Source organism: Barbus barbus (assembly GCF_936440315.1).
Source record: "Barbus barbus genome assembly, chromosome: 6".
NCBI lineage: Eukaryota > Metazoa > Chordata > Actinopteri > Cypriniformes > Cyprinidae > Barbus > Barbus barbus.
Genome location: NC_136734.1, coordinates 12,391,614 through 12,410,308, shown reverse-complemented (window position 1 = coordinate 12,410,308; position 18,695 = coordinate 12,391,614). Strand labels below are relative to the sequence as shown.

General features: G+C 36.0%; 1 protein-coding gene and 1 long non-coding RNA gene across 4 annotated transcripts in view; one reads left to right on the top strand and one right to left on the bottom strand.

Annotated features, from left to right (window-relative positions):
* Positions 1-18,695, bottom strand: part of LOC306870868 — a 1,223,475-nt gene that overhangs the window by 1,147,904 nt on the left and 56,876 nt on the right. The gene's annotated exons all lie outside the window — the stretch shown is intronic.
* Positions 6,600-18,337, top strand: grk1b (G protein-coupled receptor kinase 1 b). 2 transcript variants are annotated; one of them, XM_079419050.1, is made up of 8 exons: positions 6,600-6,831; positions 8,578-9,278; positions 10,259-10,386; positions 15,068-15,225; positions 15,336-15,419; positions 16,848-16,972; positions 17,147-17,348; positions 17,668-18,337. In XM_079419050.1, exons 2-8 carry the CDS (start codon positions 8,580-8,582, stop codon positions 17,949-17,951), a joined length of 1,680 nt encoding a protein of 559 aa, XP_079275176.1. In that variant the 5' UTR covers positions 6,600-6,831; positions 8,578-8,579; the 3' UTR covers positions 17,952-18,337. The 2 variants fall into 2 exon arrangements, with proteins under 2 accessions (XP_079275176.1, XP_079275177.1); XM_079419051.1 differs by lacking the exon at positions 15,336-15,419 and having other exon boundaries at positions 6,685-6,831.

The window sequence follows — 18,695 nt, the reverse complement described above, 5'->3', positions numbered from 1 at the left end:
GGTTGACTACATGAACTGTACGGTACTACATGCAATCCAAAGAGATGCTTACAGAATTCATAGAACCTCTTCTTAAGTAGTAGTAATTATTATTTTCTATATTATAATAATTAATAATTATAATTAAAAATAATATTAATTAAAACGATTAGTTCATTATTATTATTAGGATATATCCCAAAAACTGTCTGGTGACTGTTATAAAGTTTCTAACTGACTGTTAAGCCTCTAAATAAAACCAAACTTAATTCTAAAGAATTAGTTAACTACAGAATGATCTCAAATCTCCCTTTTCTGTAAAAAAGTGGTGTCTTTACAACTATGTTCCTTAATGGAGAGAAATGGCATCTGATGTCAAGAGAGATTCCAGTCAAGAGACCATTTAAAAGTACTGAAACTGCAATCATCAGAGTTACAAATGACTTGCTCTCATCATCCGATTTTTGTTGCATCTCTGTTAGAGTTACTTGACCTTAGTGCTGCCTTTGATAGCATCAACCACAATATTATTTATAATAGGCTTGAAATTATGGTTAAAACAATTGCATAAGTGGAATTACAGTGGTATGGTTCGAACTGTACTTATTTGAGCATTATCACTTTGTAGGAGTAAAGTTTGATCAATATTTCAATTAAGAAACATTAAGTTGGTTTTCTGTGTTTCACTGATGATACTCAGCTCTATTTTTCTTTGAGGCCTGACAAAACATACCAATTTACAAAACTAATGGAATGCATAGTTGATATTAGAAACTGGATAAGTAGTAACTTCCTGCTGCTTAATTGTAATTGTTGGACCAAAAACCTTCACATGCAATAACCTAGAATACTGACTTGATGGATGTTCTGTCAAGTCTAAAATGTTTAAGAACATCAAGATAGGAACATGGATGTGTTATCTGATAGCAGTCTTTTCATTTAAAAGCCAATCTCTGCCAGTTAGGCAGCCATGGCCTAATGGTTAGAGAGGACTTGTAACGTGAAGGCCGTGGGTTTGATTCTCAGTACTAGCAGGAAATGTAGGCGGTGGGGAGTGAACAGCTTCCTCATTCAATACCCACAACTGAGGTGCCTTTAAACAAGGCACCCAATTGTTGGGTGCCTTGTTTGCGGATGGGATTAATGCAGAAGACAAATTCCAAATATGTTTTACCATGTTTTTCCCATCTTAAATGCATAGTTCACTCAAAAAGTCTATGATTACTGTTTTTCTAAACCAATAGGAGTTTCTTTCTTCTGTTAAACACAAAAGAAAATAGAGAAGAATGTTGGAAACCAAGGTTCGATAACCAAACAGGTACCCGGCTAAACCAAAGTCTCCACAGTAAGAATAAATATACATAGAACAACAGATAATAACCCGTCAGAAAATTACAAATATATTACCACAGCAAAATGCAATTCGTAATATGGGTCGAACACTTGTAAAAATCAATATGGAATGATCCTTCATATTGACAGTATATTGGGCCGTATTTTTACAGACTTTTCTAAGAGCGTATCAGCAACTGAACAATCTTCCTTCTAGAATGGGCACACTGGACCATGGAGCATTTGAAGAAGGTTGTCTGGTCTGATGAATACTGTTTTCTTTTACATCACATGGACACCCAATCTGCTGCTATATACCATAGGACACCACTTGAAGAGTCCATGTGTTACTGGGTGAACGAGACGTGTGGATCCATTTGCAAGCTTTATTCAAAGGCGTGGTTACAAAACAAGCAAGGTTCATTCAGTGGCAAACAGGAACAACACAGGCAAGACAAAGAGTAATCCTAGGGCAAGCGTGGGTCGATGATCGGCAAACAATATCCAACAGGGCAAGGCAGAGAGATAATCCAGGTACACGAGCAATAGTCCAAGAGAGGTGCAAACAGAGTCCGATGGTAAGGCAAAGGGGTAAATCCAGGAAGCACAGGCAAGAATCAAAACACTAGAAAACACGCAAAGCAAGACTATGATAACTGCGTGGGCTCCGTAGAGTAGCTATCGCTAGGAGAGTGATATACGCTACACAATACTCAGGAGAGAGGAAGAGGAAGTCCATGGTTTATGTAGGGTGTGTGATCAGTGTAATCAGCTGTGTGTGTCGTCAGTGCAATGGATGATGGGAGTTGTAGTCTGAGGTGGCGTGCAACAGTTAGTGTGGTGCAAGAGTCCATGTGGTGAGTGAGTGACCTCTGGTGGTGAGTTAACGGAAGTTCATAGACCAGATTCATGACACCATGACTCTACATGTCAGGGCTAAGGACTGTTTCGGCAGCTCAAGAACAAATCACTGTAATAGTTAAACACCTCGATTATTTACATATTCGTAAGAAAATTAACAGGATTCCTAACATAATGAAAATTAACAGCCTGTAAATATAGAGTTAAAGTTAACCATCACTCATGGAGGGCTTGACAGTTAGTGTACAGTACATCGGGTTATCTGAATTAACCATCTTTTGCAATTATTATAGTATCAATTTATGTACTTTAATTCCTGTGTGACAAAGTAAATAATACCACAAACTACATTGAGACATTTTGTGATTTGATTAATTTTGGATTTTTAAAAGAGAGCAATACAAATAATGAGGGCATAAAATGTATTGCATAGTAGGAAACTGTGTGTAACACATTTAATATCCATGTCGATAATGAAAAAGATGCATTAGGATCAGCATTCATAGACATTCTGAACTCTATTGGGGTTAGACAACACGTTTCTGGACCTACTCATTGTCGAAATCATACTCTAGATTTAATACTGTCACATGGAATTGATGTTAGTGGTGTTGAAATTCTGCAGCAAAGCAATGATATCTCAGATCATTATCTAGTCTTGTGTAAACTCCACATAGCTAAAACTGTAAATTCTACTCCTTGTTACAAGTATGGTAGAACCATCACTTCTACCACAAAAGACTGCTTTGTAAGTAATCTTCCTGATTTATCTCAATTCCTCAGCATATCCAACAGCGCAGAACAACTTGATGATGTAACAGAAACTATGGACTCACTCTTTTCTAGCACTTTAGATACAGTTGCTCCTTTACGCTTAAGGAAGATAAAAGAAAACAGTCTGACTCTGTGGTATAATGAGCACACTCGCACCCTAAAGAGAGCAGCCCGGAAAATGGAGCGCAGATGGAGGAAAACAAAACTAGAGGCGTTTCGTATAGCTTGGCGAGAAAGTACCCTATCCTACAGAAAAGCATTAAAAACTGCAAGATCTGATTACTTTTCATCTCTTCTAGAAGAAAACAAACATAACCCCCGGTATTTATTCAATACAGTCACTAAATTAACGAAAAATAAAGCATCAATAGGTGTTGGCATTTCCCAAAAGCACAGCAGTAATGATTTTATGAACTACTTTACTTCCAAGATCGATTCTATCAGAGATAAAATTGTAACCATGCAGCCGTCAGCTACAGTATCGCATCAGATGCACTATAGATCCCCTGAGGAGCAATTCCACTCATTCTCTACTATAGGAGAGGAAGAATTGTATAAATTTGTTAAATCATCTAAACCAATAACATGTATGTTAGACCCTATTCCATCCAAACTACTAAAAGAGCTGCTTCCAGAAGTCATAGATCCTCTTTTGGCTATTATTAATTCATCACTGTCATTAGGATATGTCCCCAAAACCTTCAAATTGGCTGTTATTAAGCCTCTCATTAAAAAACCACAACTTAACCCAAAAGATTTAGTTAATTATAGACTGATCTCAAATCTCCCACATTTAAATCCAGACTCAAAACTCATCTGTTTAGCTGTGCAGTTTTTGAATGAGCACTGTGCTTCGTCCAAACTAATTGCACTATATTTTATGTATAATCATTTTCTACTCTTAACTGATTTAAATTCATTTCAAATAAATTTTTCTATCATTTCCTTGTTTTTATTATATATATATAATATTTCACTATTTCACTTCCTTTCATGTAAATCACTTTGAATTACCACTGTGTATGAAATGTGCTATATAAATAAACTTGCCTTGCCTTGCCTTACAAACATATACATTCAGAACAACAGATAGCGTGCATGGCCGTAGCCAGGGTTTGAAAATGAGTGAGGTCCAGGGTGGGTTTAAGAATTGTGCTGTAATAACCCCTAAAAATACAACTCATTATATACACTAAACACTTATAAAGGGACAGACATGTAGATGTTTGTGAAAGATGCTTTGTTTTGGATGGATACCATATTTATTGCTTCAAAATTTGTTCATATATTAGGTTCGGGTGGCTAATTTTATCAGTTGTTTTTTAATCATGCAACAATACATATTACTGTTGTAGTTTTCATTAATAATCATTGATGACAACTTTGTCTAGTGCTCTTTATTAATGTTTTTAGCATGACTTTGTCATGTCAAGTCACCTTTATTTATATAGCGCTTTTAACAATACAGATTGTGTCAAAGCACTTAACAGTATCAAATTGGAGGATAGAGTGTCAGTAATGTATAATAATAAGATTAAACACTCAATTTTCAGTTAAAGGCATTTCATTATTGAATTCAATGATGTCATTGTCTAGCTCAGTTTAGTTAAATAGTATCTGTGAAATCAAATTGACGATAATCACTAGAAATTAAGTGTCCCCAACTGAGCAAGCCAGAGGCGACAGCGGCAAGGAACCAAAACTCCCTCTGTGACAGAATGGAGAAAAAAAACCTTGAGAGAAACCAGGCTCAGTCGGGGGGGGGGGGCAGTTCTCCTCTGGCCAGGATATTATTGTTTATTTATTGTTTACTTATTGTTTTAATAATTTTAAATGTATAAATGTATTATATTTCTATTTTTTATATTATTGCAATTTCTAACAATAATAGTATTATGTAGTTAGGTATTTTATTATATTTTTAGTTATTTCATTTTATTTTTATTTTTATTGTATTTTTAGTAGCAGTCTTCACTGGGGATATGTCCCCGGGGCTCATCCAGGTGTCTGGCCTCCACCGATGATTAGGGCCGCAGACATCATCTCCCAGCGTCAATCCGCCATCTGATCCGGACACGGACTGAGAAACAGAATAAGTGTCAGGATTGTGGACTGTCTTGTGTGTGTTTTGCTCCCCATGTGTTCCCTGTGACCCAGTTTTTCCCTCATGTTGATTGTGTTAATTTGATTCCAGGTGTATCGTCGTCTTCCCAATTATCCTATGTTTAAAAGCCCCAGTCCGTCTGTTAGTGTTTATCAGGTCTACTTCGTCATGTTCATGTGTCTCCAGCCGTTTCCTGTGTGAATTCCCCTTGTTTGGATTAAATTAAAGACTGTTGAACTTGATTCCTCGTCTCCTCGCTCCTTCCATCACAGATTGTGACAATAAGAAATAAACAGACAAATATTAGGGTAGATGCCATTCTTCTTACGATGTAACGAGTACATCGTGTGTTATGAGGAGTGTTCCTGGGTCTGGTTGATCTAATTAATGCAGCCTAACAATCCTTTAACGGATTTGAATAATAGAAGTGTAGTAGTGTGTTATGTGTTAGCCAGAATTTCACTTTGTGAAAATTTAACTACTATAAGCAACTGAATGAAATAGCATAGACTTCATGGTTGGTGTTTCAGAAGGCTACTTGTTCTACAGATCTGTGTACTGGTGTTAAATGCTACTGTTTTTGGCAGTCTTGATAATGTTTCTGACAGATAATATCATGATTATATATATATATATATATTATTTTTTGTGTTTGCCTTACCAAATGTGGTATCCTGTCAGCAATAACCTTGGACTTTTTGATTACTGTCAGTTTAAGTGCAGATGATTCATTGTTGCCAGATATTGCTATAAAACAAATAAAAACTGTCTAAACTTGCAGACACTCCTATGAAGAGTTTTAAACAACAAACTAGACATTCAGAGAACAAATTATATTTTTGAACATGAAAAATTTACCGAGGTCCGAACCTCTGTGACCTCGGTGACTTAGCTGGCTATGGGCATGATAGCATGTATCGGTTTTGATTCTGAATGGCAGATTTCTGAAAGACAGCAAGATAAAGATGGAGTTACAGTAGTTAATGTATCTTTAGCAGGGGCTTGCTGCTCGTGCAGTGCCCTTTTGATTACTGATCTGACCCACAGCAGATTTACGGTAATAATCTATGGCTGCTATGGACAGCATGCTGTTGATTACCATGAAAAAATCCCAGAGTATTTCCATCGAGATTATGAAGTAGATCAGTTTAGACATCTTAAAATTTTTTATTGAATTATTCATGTCAGTTTTTTAACAAAACTTATGAGCTTAACATTTCTTCATTCTTCTTCTTTTTTTTTTTTTTTGCTTTTGAACCCTCAAGTAGACTGGCCCTATAGACTTCCATTGTAAGTGCAAATGATTTTCTGTGCTAAATGGCAGTATGCCACAGAGGTTGCTTTTGCATTTAACCTGGCACAGTCCTTTAAGGGTAGCACTTCTTAACAGAACTTCTGAGTAGATAAAAGGGAGATTATTTACGCTAATAGACTGCGACAAGTCTCTCTCCATTTTAATCCACAGACCATAATCCACATAGGCTAATGAACTATCAGTTTGGATTTCAGATGGACTATAAGCTCCTCCTCACTCTCCGCACTTATTTTCAGAGAGAGAGTGAAACTGGGGAGGGAGAGGAAGAATGAGGCAAGCCACTGAATGACGTTATTTGGAGGCAGGTGTACCAGCAGGCAATCTGAGTTTTACAATGCTTGCTGAAGGAGGGAGGGTTTTACATGGTCTGTGCAGTTCTGAGACCGAGGGGCCCATTCTTTGGAGCTTTTAATCCACAATTCTTTGTCACAGGGATACTACAAAAGGGACAGTTACAAAAATAAAGGTAGGGACATTAAAGACTAGTTATTTACAGTAGTATGATATTTTGTGTTTGTGCATGTATATTGTGCAGGTGTGGCTGCAAGATTTGGTCTTAATATTGGTAGAGACATATCACAACCTATGCATATGCATGGTGTTTTTTTTGCTTGCACATTGAAATTGCAGGGCTTTTTATGTTCTCTATATGTTCTCTTTTGTCTTTTGTACAATGATTAAAAAGTACATTTTTTTTCTGCCATTCATTAGGGATTTTTCCTGTCAGAGAAGTATATGCTACTAATAATGTTATTTTTGTGTGTCACTATTTGAAAGAACTTGTCCTTGCAACAGGACATTCACAGATATATTACATACTGTATGTGGTAAGTCGTATTAGTTAATAATTACACAATAAAGAAATTTTGTGATTTAATGTTTAGAAACAATCAGTGTCAGGACCTCTGGCATGGGACAGTCATATGAAAAGTTACTTTTCACACGATATGACTTTTTAATTAATTATTTTAAAATAATTTAATTCTCAATTTTAAGTCTCTACCTAGTTTGTACGTATCTCTAATTTGTTTGACACAATTATTTGCCCTTTCATTTTGCATTTTTTTCAGCATTTTGTACAAAGTTTTGATAAGAAAAATAATGTTGGAATATCCATTGGAATGATTTTTAAAGAATACATTTAGGCATAGGTCTTGGCAAAATGATGCACATCCTGAATTTTTAACATATCACTGATTATTTTGTTTTCAAATTTTAAACGCCAATAAACAAAAAGTCCACTTGTCAGGTCGCACACAGTCAACTAAAGCAATTTCACACCATGCAGAGGAGAGTAAAATAACTTTAACCTGACGTAGTAGTATTTTAGCAAATAAGATAAGGCTAAGCTAAAGACCTAGTTCATGCTGTTTAGGCTTGCACTACATTCACAGCTTTAGTTTGGCAACACCATTAAAGGTGAGCATTAATTGGATGAGAGAGTATCAAAGTCTTTGAGACTCAGCCAATCTGAGCAACAGGCCTATTATTTAGCACTATTGTCTGTGAGAATGAATCCTGTAAGAATGATTACTGTGTGAACAGGAAGCAGGCCCTTTTAATGTTATGACATAGTACAGTGCAATACAGCTGTCCATTGTATCAATGAAGGATAAAAGATGAATCTTGAAGGAATTTTCTGGGTTAAAAACTATGGCTGCTATGGACAGCATGCTGTTGATTACAATGAATAGTACCAGACATAGAAATATATTCCCACCTCTAAAGATCAGTTTAGACAGCTTAACATTTTTTATTGAATTATTCATGTCGGTTTTTTAATTTAAATTATGAGCTTAACATTTATTCATTCTTCTTCTTTTTTTTAATTTCTGCTTTTGAACCCTCAAGTAGACTTGCCCCATAGACTTCCATTGTAAGTGCAAATGATTTTTAAGGGTAGCACTTCTTTACAGAACTTCTGAGTAGATAAAAGGGAGATTATTACTTCTCGTTTAGCAGATAAGCATTTGTGAAGACAAGCCTTGCTCTTAACCCCATTGACATGTCAATAGACAGTTGTTGGATGTTAAGTTTGTGGTTGATCCCTACTTGACATAAAGGCTGGGGCCACCTTGAAAATAGGCAAGACCTCAAAACAGTACAGCTAATGCTATATAAAAGACAATTGTAAAATATATTACTAATAAGCAATAAATTTATGCTCAATATATAGAAGAATAACTCCTCTCTTTATCTTTGAATTTCTCAGATATGGATATTGGAGGTTTGGAGACTGTGGTGGCCAACTCGGCCTATGTGTCAGCACGCGGGAGTATAGACAGCGCGGCCGCAGCAACTATGCGTGACAAAAAATACCGCACCAAGCTCAACCTGCCACACATCAGACAATGTGAACATATGAAGACTACGGTGGATTCTTCCTTTGACAGTATGTGTGTACGCCAACCGATCGGTAAGCGTCTCTTTCAGCAATACCTTGAAAGTGAACCTGCTCACAAGAATCTTGTAGATTTGTGGAAAGATATTGAAGACTACAACGTTGCCCAGGAAAATGACAGAGCTAAGAAAGCACAAAAGATGGTCAACAAATACTATGAGTCTTCCTCCAAGAACTTCTGGGACTTCCTGGGGGACAAAGCTGTGAGCAGGGTGAAAGAGGACTACAAGAACATTCGAGGAGATCTGTTTAAAGAAAGCGAACAGCAGCTCCTTTTCCACCTGGAAGCTAAAGCACTTAATGGCTTCAAGGACAGCATGTATTTTCTGCGTTACGTACAGTTTAAATGGCTGGAGAGCCAGCCTGTTACTGAAGATTGGTTCATGGATTTCAGAGTACTTGGGAAAGGTGGATTTGGTGAGGTCCATGCTTGCCAAATGAAGGCGACAGGGAAGATGTATGCTAACAAGAAACTGAACAAGAAGAGGTTGAAGAAACGTAAAGGTTATGATGTAAGGGAGAGAGCTTGATGCAAACCTTATTTAGTTTGATCCAGTGTCCAATCTTAGTTTTGATACAGGTGGCCTAACTGCAGACCTCAAGTCCCGATTAATATAGATATCCCAAAACTGTATATTCATATTAAGTGGAGCAATTCCTTTTTTGGGAATTTGGTGACATTCCTTCACCACATAGTAAGTAAAAAAGCAATTTGGAAAAAGGGAAAGAGACACATTGAGACATGAGATTAGATTAACCTGAGAACATGGTATTAAGCAGCTCTAATCATAGTGTATTGGCTCAGTGCAAAGAGGCTTGTAGGCTCTGCTTGATACTCCACAAAGCAGCTCAGCTGCAACTGAGAAGCAAAAAGACAGATAAGGAAAAAGGAGAGGAATCTTTAAGGGTTAAAAGAAGAGAAAATAATAGATTTCATTTGGAATTTGGCACTAATGTCTACCTCAAAACAAAAAGGAGAAAAGCAGTGAAAACTAGAGAAACAAGAGGAGCTAACCTACTTGCCTATAAAGGTATTAGAAGGGTAAATGGAATTAACCTCTTGCTAACATTTATAGTCTCATCCGAGAACTGCTTATACTTTCTTGCTTGGAAATTCATCTCATTCTCGTCACCAATTTTCTTGCTTATGATTGGCCGATTTCAGAACCCTTCTGAGACTCAAAAACAACAAATGTCTGATTGTATATAAACTCCCTAGTCAACAAACTTCTCTTTTATGAAATGATTTTAGTACTTTAGTTTTTGCTGATCAAGTAAGATATTGTACAGTTGGTCTTTGTCTGAAGAAGCAATAGCAACTGTTCTAGTCCTTATGGTAAATCAATTCTCTATTTAGTAGTACCCATCCCTTTTTAAGAACATTTTACCAACATGCATAACTAAATGTGGCCACTAATTTTCAAGATCTTTTTTCTTTTACCTCATTTTCCCTTGACTGTTTTAATTTTTGTCATTTCTTTGTTTCTTGTAGGGTGCTATTATTGAGAAGCGCATCCTGGCTAAAGTGCACAGTCGTTTCATTGTGACCCTAGCCTATGCTTTCCAGACCAAAAATGACCTCTGCCTGGTCATGACCATCATGAATGGTGGAGACCTCAGGTGTTAATTATATCTCTTTATTTAAATAAATGTGTATGTGTGTGAGTGAGTGCTTGTGTTTGTGTGTGTCTGTACTTGTACAACTATCAGAGCCAATTTGAGTTTTAGACCATTGTGGTGAGGACTAAGAGAGTAAAGTGAGAATATTTTGTCTGGCCCTCAGGCCCCCCTTTAAAAAGCTGTTTAAGGGTGAAGACTTTGTTATAGGGCGAAGGTTAATTAACACTTTATAATAACTTTAAATAATAAATCATTAACAAGTATTATATTATGCTTAACAGTTCATAAGTTTTGATATGTACAGTGGCATGTAAAGTTTGGGAACCCCTTGCAGAATCTGTGAAAATGTGGATAATTTTACCAAAATAAGAGAGATCATACAAAATGCATGTTATTTTTTATTTAATACTGTCCTGAGTAAGATATTTTCCATAAAAGATGTTTACATATAGTCCACAAGACAAAAAAATAGCTGAAATTATTAAAATAACCACATTCAAAAGTTTGGGAACCCTTGGTTCTTAATACTGTGTGTGGTTACCTGGATGATCTATGACTGTTTTTTTGTTTTGTGATGGTTGTTCATGAGTCCCTTGTTTGTTCTGAACAGTTCAACTGAGCACTGTTCTTCAGAAAAATCCTCCAGGTCCTGCAGAATCTTCAGTTTTCCAGCATCTTTTGCATATTTTAACCCTTTCCAGCAGTAACTGTATGATTTTGAGATCCACCTTTTCACACTGAGGATGATTGAGGGACTCAAACACAACAATTAAAAAAGGTTCAAACATTCACTGATGCTCCTGAAGGAAACACGATGCATTAAGAGCCGGGGGGTGAAAACGTTTGAACAGGATGAAGATGTCCAAATTTTTCTTATTTTGTTGAAATATCATATTTTTCCATTTAGTACTGCCCTTCTGACGCGACAGAAGATACTTGCATGTTTCCTGGAAGACAAATGAAGTACATTTTACCTTGATCTTCAAATTCAAAAGGTTTTCACCCCCGGCTCTTAATGCATCGTGTTTCCTTATTCCTTATTTTGGTAAAATTATCCACATTTTCACAGATTCTGCAAGGGGTTCCCAAACTTTCGATCCCCACTGTATTTACATAACTAGAAATATGAGATAATGTGCTTCTTAATGTTTACTAATGTACTTATTAAACATTACCTATTGATTAAAAATATTATTTAAAAAATCTTCAAATTATTTTGACAGATGGTTTACAATGAGTAAAAGCTTCAAATCATGCACATTTTAATTTTTTTTACAAATAATTTTAACAGAAATTATACAATGATTAAAAATTTTAATGTACTTTTGAATGCTAACAAATGTCATTAAACTTCAGTTCACATATCACAGTTTTTTTACATTTAAAAATGTTTACAAAACTTTTAAGCACTTCAGTAATCATAATCACTGTCACCGTCACCGTCAATCACCGTCTGTAAAGATCATATGTTTAGTCTTCGTTTTTATCAAAACAGATTCAACTGTGTTCCCTCACCCAACCTTTAAACCTACCCATACCACCAAACCTGTACCTAACCTTACCCGTATCCCTCAGTAGCAGTAACAGTGTAGTATAAAAGCTTTTAATTATTGTATAGCCTAACATCTGTTAAAATCATCTGTAGATTTATCAAGAAGTGCATGATCGTATGAATTGAAAGTTTAATGGTGTTTGTAAGCATTTTAATTTACATGACATAATGATCTTTTAATCATTAGGTAATGTTTATTAGTAAACATTAGTAAACAAAGTTTATTAGTAAACATTAACAAGGATATTATCTCATGCTTCTAGCTTTTTGAACACCAATTAACTAATGATCTGTTAAACATTATATAATGTTTGTTAATGTTTTATTAAGTTATTATAAAGTGTTACTCAAGGTTATAATAAGGTTGTGGTTAGAGTTTGGGTATAGGGAATGTCCTCACAAAGATACCTGTGTGTGTGTCTGTCTGTGTGTGTAAAAGGCCATAAACAGAAGCAGAATTCAAAACTGCATTCCATTTCTACTGATTATTATTTTAGAATCTCACCAAACGTTTTACGCCTACACTTACAATATATGTTGTGACAATGAAATAGTCACTACAACAAATTCCTTGTATGTGTAAACATACTTGGCCAATAAAGCTAATTCTGATTCTGATTCTGATAGTACTTTGATATATAGCATTAGTAGAATGATGAAAATGATTAAAATATTTGTGTATCATGGTAGAGTTGGGTCTAGCGATATGTATAGCATGGCATTATTTTACACCAAGCAATATAGTGTACTTTCCAAATTTGGATGTTTCCAGTTTTGTGGTATCAGTTTTGTTGATTTTAATGGGAGTGTGGTCACTGAACATCTAGTGTAGTTACACAGGGGTGCAAAAATGGAGTATGCATACACAGGGCATAGGGTCGTCGCACAAGAGGAGGCGCCCTTTTGCCAAAATCATTCTGTAAAAATCTCCATTAATAAAATATTATAAATGATCAAAAGCTTATTTGTCAAATACAATGAAAGGACACATTTTTATTTAACTTTGTTTAGCATTTTACACAAGTTCAAAATGTATTTTATTATCAAGTAAGTACATATTAACAGCTAGCCATCACAATCACATGACTGAAATGAATAGAAGGAAAGGGGCGCAGAACAGAAAAAGACAAAGGGAAAAAGAACAATGCATTAAAATAAAATGAACAAACAGAGACTGGAAGGCCTACACTAAAAAATGCTGGGTTAAATACAGACAAACCCACCAATTGGGTTGTTTTGACCCAGCAGTTGGGTTACTACACAAAACGTTGGGTTATAGTTTAACCCAGCATTTTTAGAGTGTAAACTTGACCTAAGTTTAACCTTTTTTCACTATAAGTCATGAAGTTAATCAACAATTAACATTGTTGTTTCAGAAGGTAAAGTGATTAACCAGAATATCAGTTCATAATCACTGTCCATCTGAAAAAAATTATTGTGAATGGGTGTTCGGTTAATATTCGAGTGAAGCTGAGGAAATTGTTAACAGGGATGCAAACCGTACTCTACCTTTTGCCAAAAATTGCCGTTTTGAAATAAAAAATAGGTAATTTTTTGTGTGATTCATGTAGTTCCGATGAGTTGCTATTGCATACATAAGTACAAAAAAGTGCAGAATTTTTTTTTTATGTGTTTTTTTTTTACGCTATAATAGTCATTTTATAATGTGTAAATATGAATCCAAAAGAAAAACATATTGGTCACTTCTAGTCCTTCTGACCACTTCTAGGCACATTTTCCATGAATTATCTCCATGAACAATAAAGTGAATTTTACATATAATGTTCTAATTTTATATAAATATACAAAAAATATTAATAATTTGAGACAATTAAATAAAACATAGTATAAATAAGAACATATGGGGATGCCAACACTGATTTTGCATACACCTCAGCAAATGTGTGGTTGTGCCCCTCTAGGTACAGTGTAATTTGCAATTTACAATGCAACTTTGGTGCACCAACTGCGTGCAACTGTGCACATATTGCCTGCTTTTTAATGGCCCAAAAAGTATTTAAGGCACAAGATGAAAAAATACTGTAACATGATTATATAAAACATTGATTATATAAACATTTTAGGTTGAATTTCCAGCAAACATATCTATTTTGTAATACTACTGCCTTACTGGGGAAGTCGTGGCCTAATGGTTAGAGAGTCGGACTTGTAATCCAAAGATTGCGGGTTCGAGTCCCCGGCCGGCAGGAATTGTAGGTGGGGGGAGTGAATGTCCAGCGCTCTCTCCACCCTCAATACCACGACTGAGGTGCCCTTGAGCAAGGCACCGAACCCCCAACTGCTCCCCGGGCGCCGCAGCATAAATGGCTGCCCACTGCTCCGGGTGTGTGTTCACGGTGTGTGTGTGTTCACTGCTGTGTGTGTGCACGTTGGATGGGTTAAATGCAGAGCACGAATTCCGAGCATGGGTCACCATACTTGGCTGAATGTCACTTCACTTCACTCACTTTAATTTAGTCAATGAAGGCACTTTATAGAACATACGTACAGAAAAACAAAATATTTCTAATATAATATATATAAATTTCCAACATAAAATATATGAAAAAAATAGTAATAATAATATCCAAAATGTCCAAAAATCTGAAAACAAAATTGGCAATTAATTGTGTGTGCATGTATTAAGAATGCTTGCTGTGTGTCTATAAGAATTGTAGCAGCTTTCCACCTAATCCAATATAATCTGTGGAGATAATCTGAGCGGCAGCAATGATATTCTTGAGGTGTAGTGTCTGTTTGCACCACAACCTGATTTCTCTGGGCTCAGCTCACAAGGCTAGATGATCATATGCATTTAATATTCTTGGATTACAATTTGAAACCAATTTTTGATTTGCTCCAGTATCCACACAGTCATCACCTCAATATGATAGTTCTTAGACTGAACACGTGAGTAAAAAGATGATTTGATCAAGACGAAAGACCCCCCATAATAACTAGCTAATGGCTAACTTGGACATACATGCAGACTTGAGGGTGAACTCTTTTGAGCAATTTGTCAGCAAGTTTTGGATGGATAAAAGCCACTTACTTTTTCTACTTCTGAAAAAAAAAAGTCAAAATCTATTCACATAAAAATAATACATATTCCTTGCTCTGATTTTCTAGATTCCATATGTATAATGTGGATGAGAAGGATCCAGGCTTTAATGAAAATAGAGCTTGCTATTACACGGCTCAGATCATCTGTGGGCTTGAGCATTTGCACCAGCACAGGATTGTGTACAGAGACCTCAAGCCAGAGAATGTCCTTTTAGATGATGCAGGTGAGAGACTAGAAACACACTGAAACATACTTAACAGCAACTTAACTTGCTTGCATCCCCATTTCACACTCCACCATTTCTGAATGTTTTTGTTGTTGATGTTATTTTAGGACATGTGCGTCTCTCTGATCTGGGGTTGGCTGTTGAATTACCACCAGGGAAAGATAAAACACAGGGATATGCTGGGACCCCAGGTCAGAGCCTTTTCAGTTCATTTACTCAAAAATTATGTCTCTGCTTGCATGGAGATTGAGGGAGAAAAGTGAAGGGACCCCCCCATAACAGCAAAATAATGAAATATTTGAAGTCCTGTTGTGAGTTTAAAAAAGAGGAAATGCTCATTTAATTTGCATTTCAGAAACGAATTACATTTTAAAATGTATTACAGTAGAAAACAGGGTCAGATTGGGACTCATTTTCAGCCCTGGAGTTTCATGCCTTAGACCGCCCCATTAGACCATTTTTTTTTCTTTTTTCTTTTTTGTACTGGCCTTTTCAGTGCCGCCTTTACTGTATTGTAAGTACTGTATTGGCAAGTCAAGTCACCCCTAGTGCTTTATGCAATACAGATTGTTTCAAAGCAGGTTACCAATGATAAATAGAAAAATAATGAATAATGATTCAGGAAACAGAATTCAATTCTGTTGTAAAGCAGCTCTAAAAAGACAACAGTAATCAGTCAGTATTAATTTGAAATCAGTTTATGTTGATTCACTTTGGTTCAATAACTGTGTAAAGTTCATCATTTAAGGAATGAGTGCAGTTCATTTATAAAGCAGCTCTGGAGAAAACAGTAATGTCATCACCCAGCTCAGTTTAGTTCTCATCCAGTAGTGTCTGTGTAGTCAAGTCAAAGTTTACAGCATGTTAAGGTTTTTAATAGGTATCATGCCAAACCCATAAATGTAAATACAATACGCTCATCGGTATAAGAGACAATTGCCTGTAAGCGGCTTGCACATAATGCACATACTTTGTTTTTGACAATTATCTAAACGGGCAGCTCAGGACACAAGTCAAGTACAAGACTAAATCCTAAGTTCTAATAAGACCACTAATTTGATTGCAGTGTAGAAGAAACCATAGGTGCTTAAGAGGTGGCAGCACTCGCCAGGGGGCATCAGTCAGAACACTGGGCTGGAGGCAGTAAGGAGACTGTAGGACTAAACAGACCTGGGGCCTCATCTGTAAAATGTTGCGCAGAAACCATCCTCAATTTGATCGTATGATCATATCTCGAATATGCGTATGTTTGATTCATAGAATGAACGTACGAACAGAAAACGCACGTACGCGTCTCTTTCAGATGTGAAATCTACATGACGCTAAGCACTTTTCCACATCAAAGACCGTCTTTATAAATATGAGCGTTGGCGTGGATTTAAGTGTATGCACACTCTAAGATCAAATCTGAGCGTACGCATGCTTTATAAATGAGGCCCCTGATTCAAATCAGACTGTTTATGTTTAGCTTTAAAATATAAAGCTATAGTTATTAGTGACAATAGTAATGATTCTATTATTACGGTTGCTGGAAAATAAACAAGAGAAAAACTTACTTTAAAGCCAGCATCGCAAAAGGTCCTGGTTAGATGTAAGTAACAGATATATCTCCTCCGCAGGTTTCATGGCTCCAGAACTGCTACAGAAGAAAGAGTATGACTACACTGTAGACTACTTTACTCTTGGGGTCACTCTATATGAAATGGTTGCCGCCAAGGGACCTTTCAGGTGTCGTGGAGAGCAGGTACACATGCTCCTGTGTACACTTTGGCTCTCTGTTAAGGGACTTGCATGGACAGTGATTTGCAGTGAGAAAGCAGAAGCTGTCGATTGTCAATGAGAGAAAACAAATGACGGAAATTTGAGGCAACCTTACTCATCTTTGCTCAACTACCTCCGATCTTTTTCTCTATCACAGGTGGACAACAATGAAGTGACACGGCGCATCCTGAATGACCCTGTCTCATACCCCCCAACTTTCAGCCAAGAGCTTAAAGACCTCTGTGAAGGACTGATGGAGAAAGATCCAGAGAAGAGACTTGGCTTCAAGAACAATGAGTGTGCTGACCTGAAGAACCAGTCCTTCTTTAAACAGCTCAACTGGGGAAGATTAGAGGCTGGTACGGCCCGCCAGAGTTATAGTTATGGAAGGACATGCATCATAAACTATAGAACTTTATTGAATTTTTTATTTTTTTAGTTATTGGAAATAGTATTCTGTAAAGTGAAATTATGTTAATATAATGGTTTTTGAATATAGGGTAACACTTTGTTTTACAGTGTCCTTGTTCTGTTTCATGTACTTACTAACAGTAAATTACGAACAAAGATATGTATCAAAGCATAATCTGAGTAAAATTGTACTTCCCTTTTACAGATATTGTAATTTAAACCATTTTTAACATATTTAAAAATATTTTCTTTTCTTATTTTGCACAGGTATGCTTCCTCCTCCTTTTGTCCCAGATCCTAAGATGGTCTATGCCAAAGACATTGATGATGTTGGAGCATTCAGCACAATCAAATGTGTTTTGATTGACAACAAAGACAATGAATTCTACAATGAGTTTGCAACTGGGAACGTACCAATTCCATGGCAGGTGGAAATGATTGAGACAGGTGTGTTTGGGGAGCTTAACGTCTGGGGACAAAACGGAAAACTCCCGAACGATTTGGATCCTAACTATGTGGAAGCAAAAGGAGGGGGATGTGTTCTTCTGTGAACTAGAAAAATAAATGAATAAACTGGTGGTGGGTGCACAGGAATGATTCATGATGAACAACAAAGGCATGAATTATGTGCTTAATTTGAAGAATGATTGAACTCAGAAGGTCTCCCTATGTATGTTCTGGGATAATTTTGTTCTTAAAACTATTGATAAAAAGTAAGCAACTCATCCCAAGTTCTGACATTTTGTTAAAATTATGATTTTTTACAAAAATTTCTGATAGCTGAATTATTGTAATATACATTATGTAAAGTTACTTATAATGTTACGTGTTAATGTTATAATGTTATGTTTACAGTTTCATGAAGGAATTTTTGGTCATGGAGGATGTTAGCATAAAAAGAGGAAGTAAATCTAGTAAATGGAAAATAAAGGAACTGAAAAAGTAACACATATCAGCTTATATGTCATAGAGGAAGTGAGATCCTTGTTTACTTTTATGGTTAAAATATATTTTTTCTAGACATTTCAAAAGATATTCTGTTTACTGTTTATCAACATATAGATTTTTTTTGGATTTATAATACATTTGATTATATAGTAGTCTTGTTAAACTTGACTATAACAACAAAATATTTTTATGTAGGAAAGCAGAGTCTTGTGCTTTTATGGTAAGTCTGGAATCAGCTGCCTTGCTGAAATGTTGAACTGGAGGTTTTCAGTTGCTTAAAGCTAAAGCGAGACATGGTAATTCATGCATTTTTGTGGTATTCAGTTCCCACAGCAGTCTTTGTATAA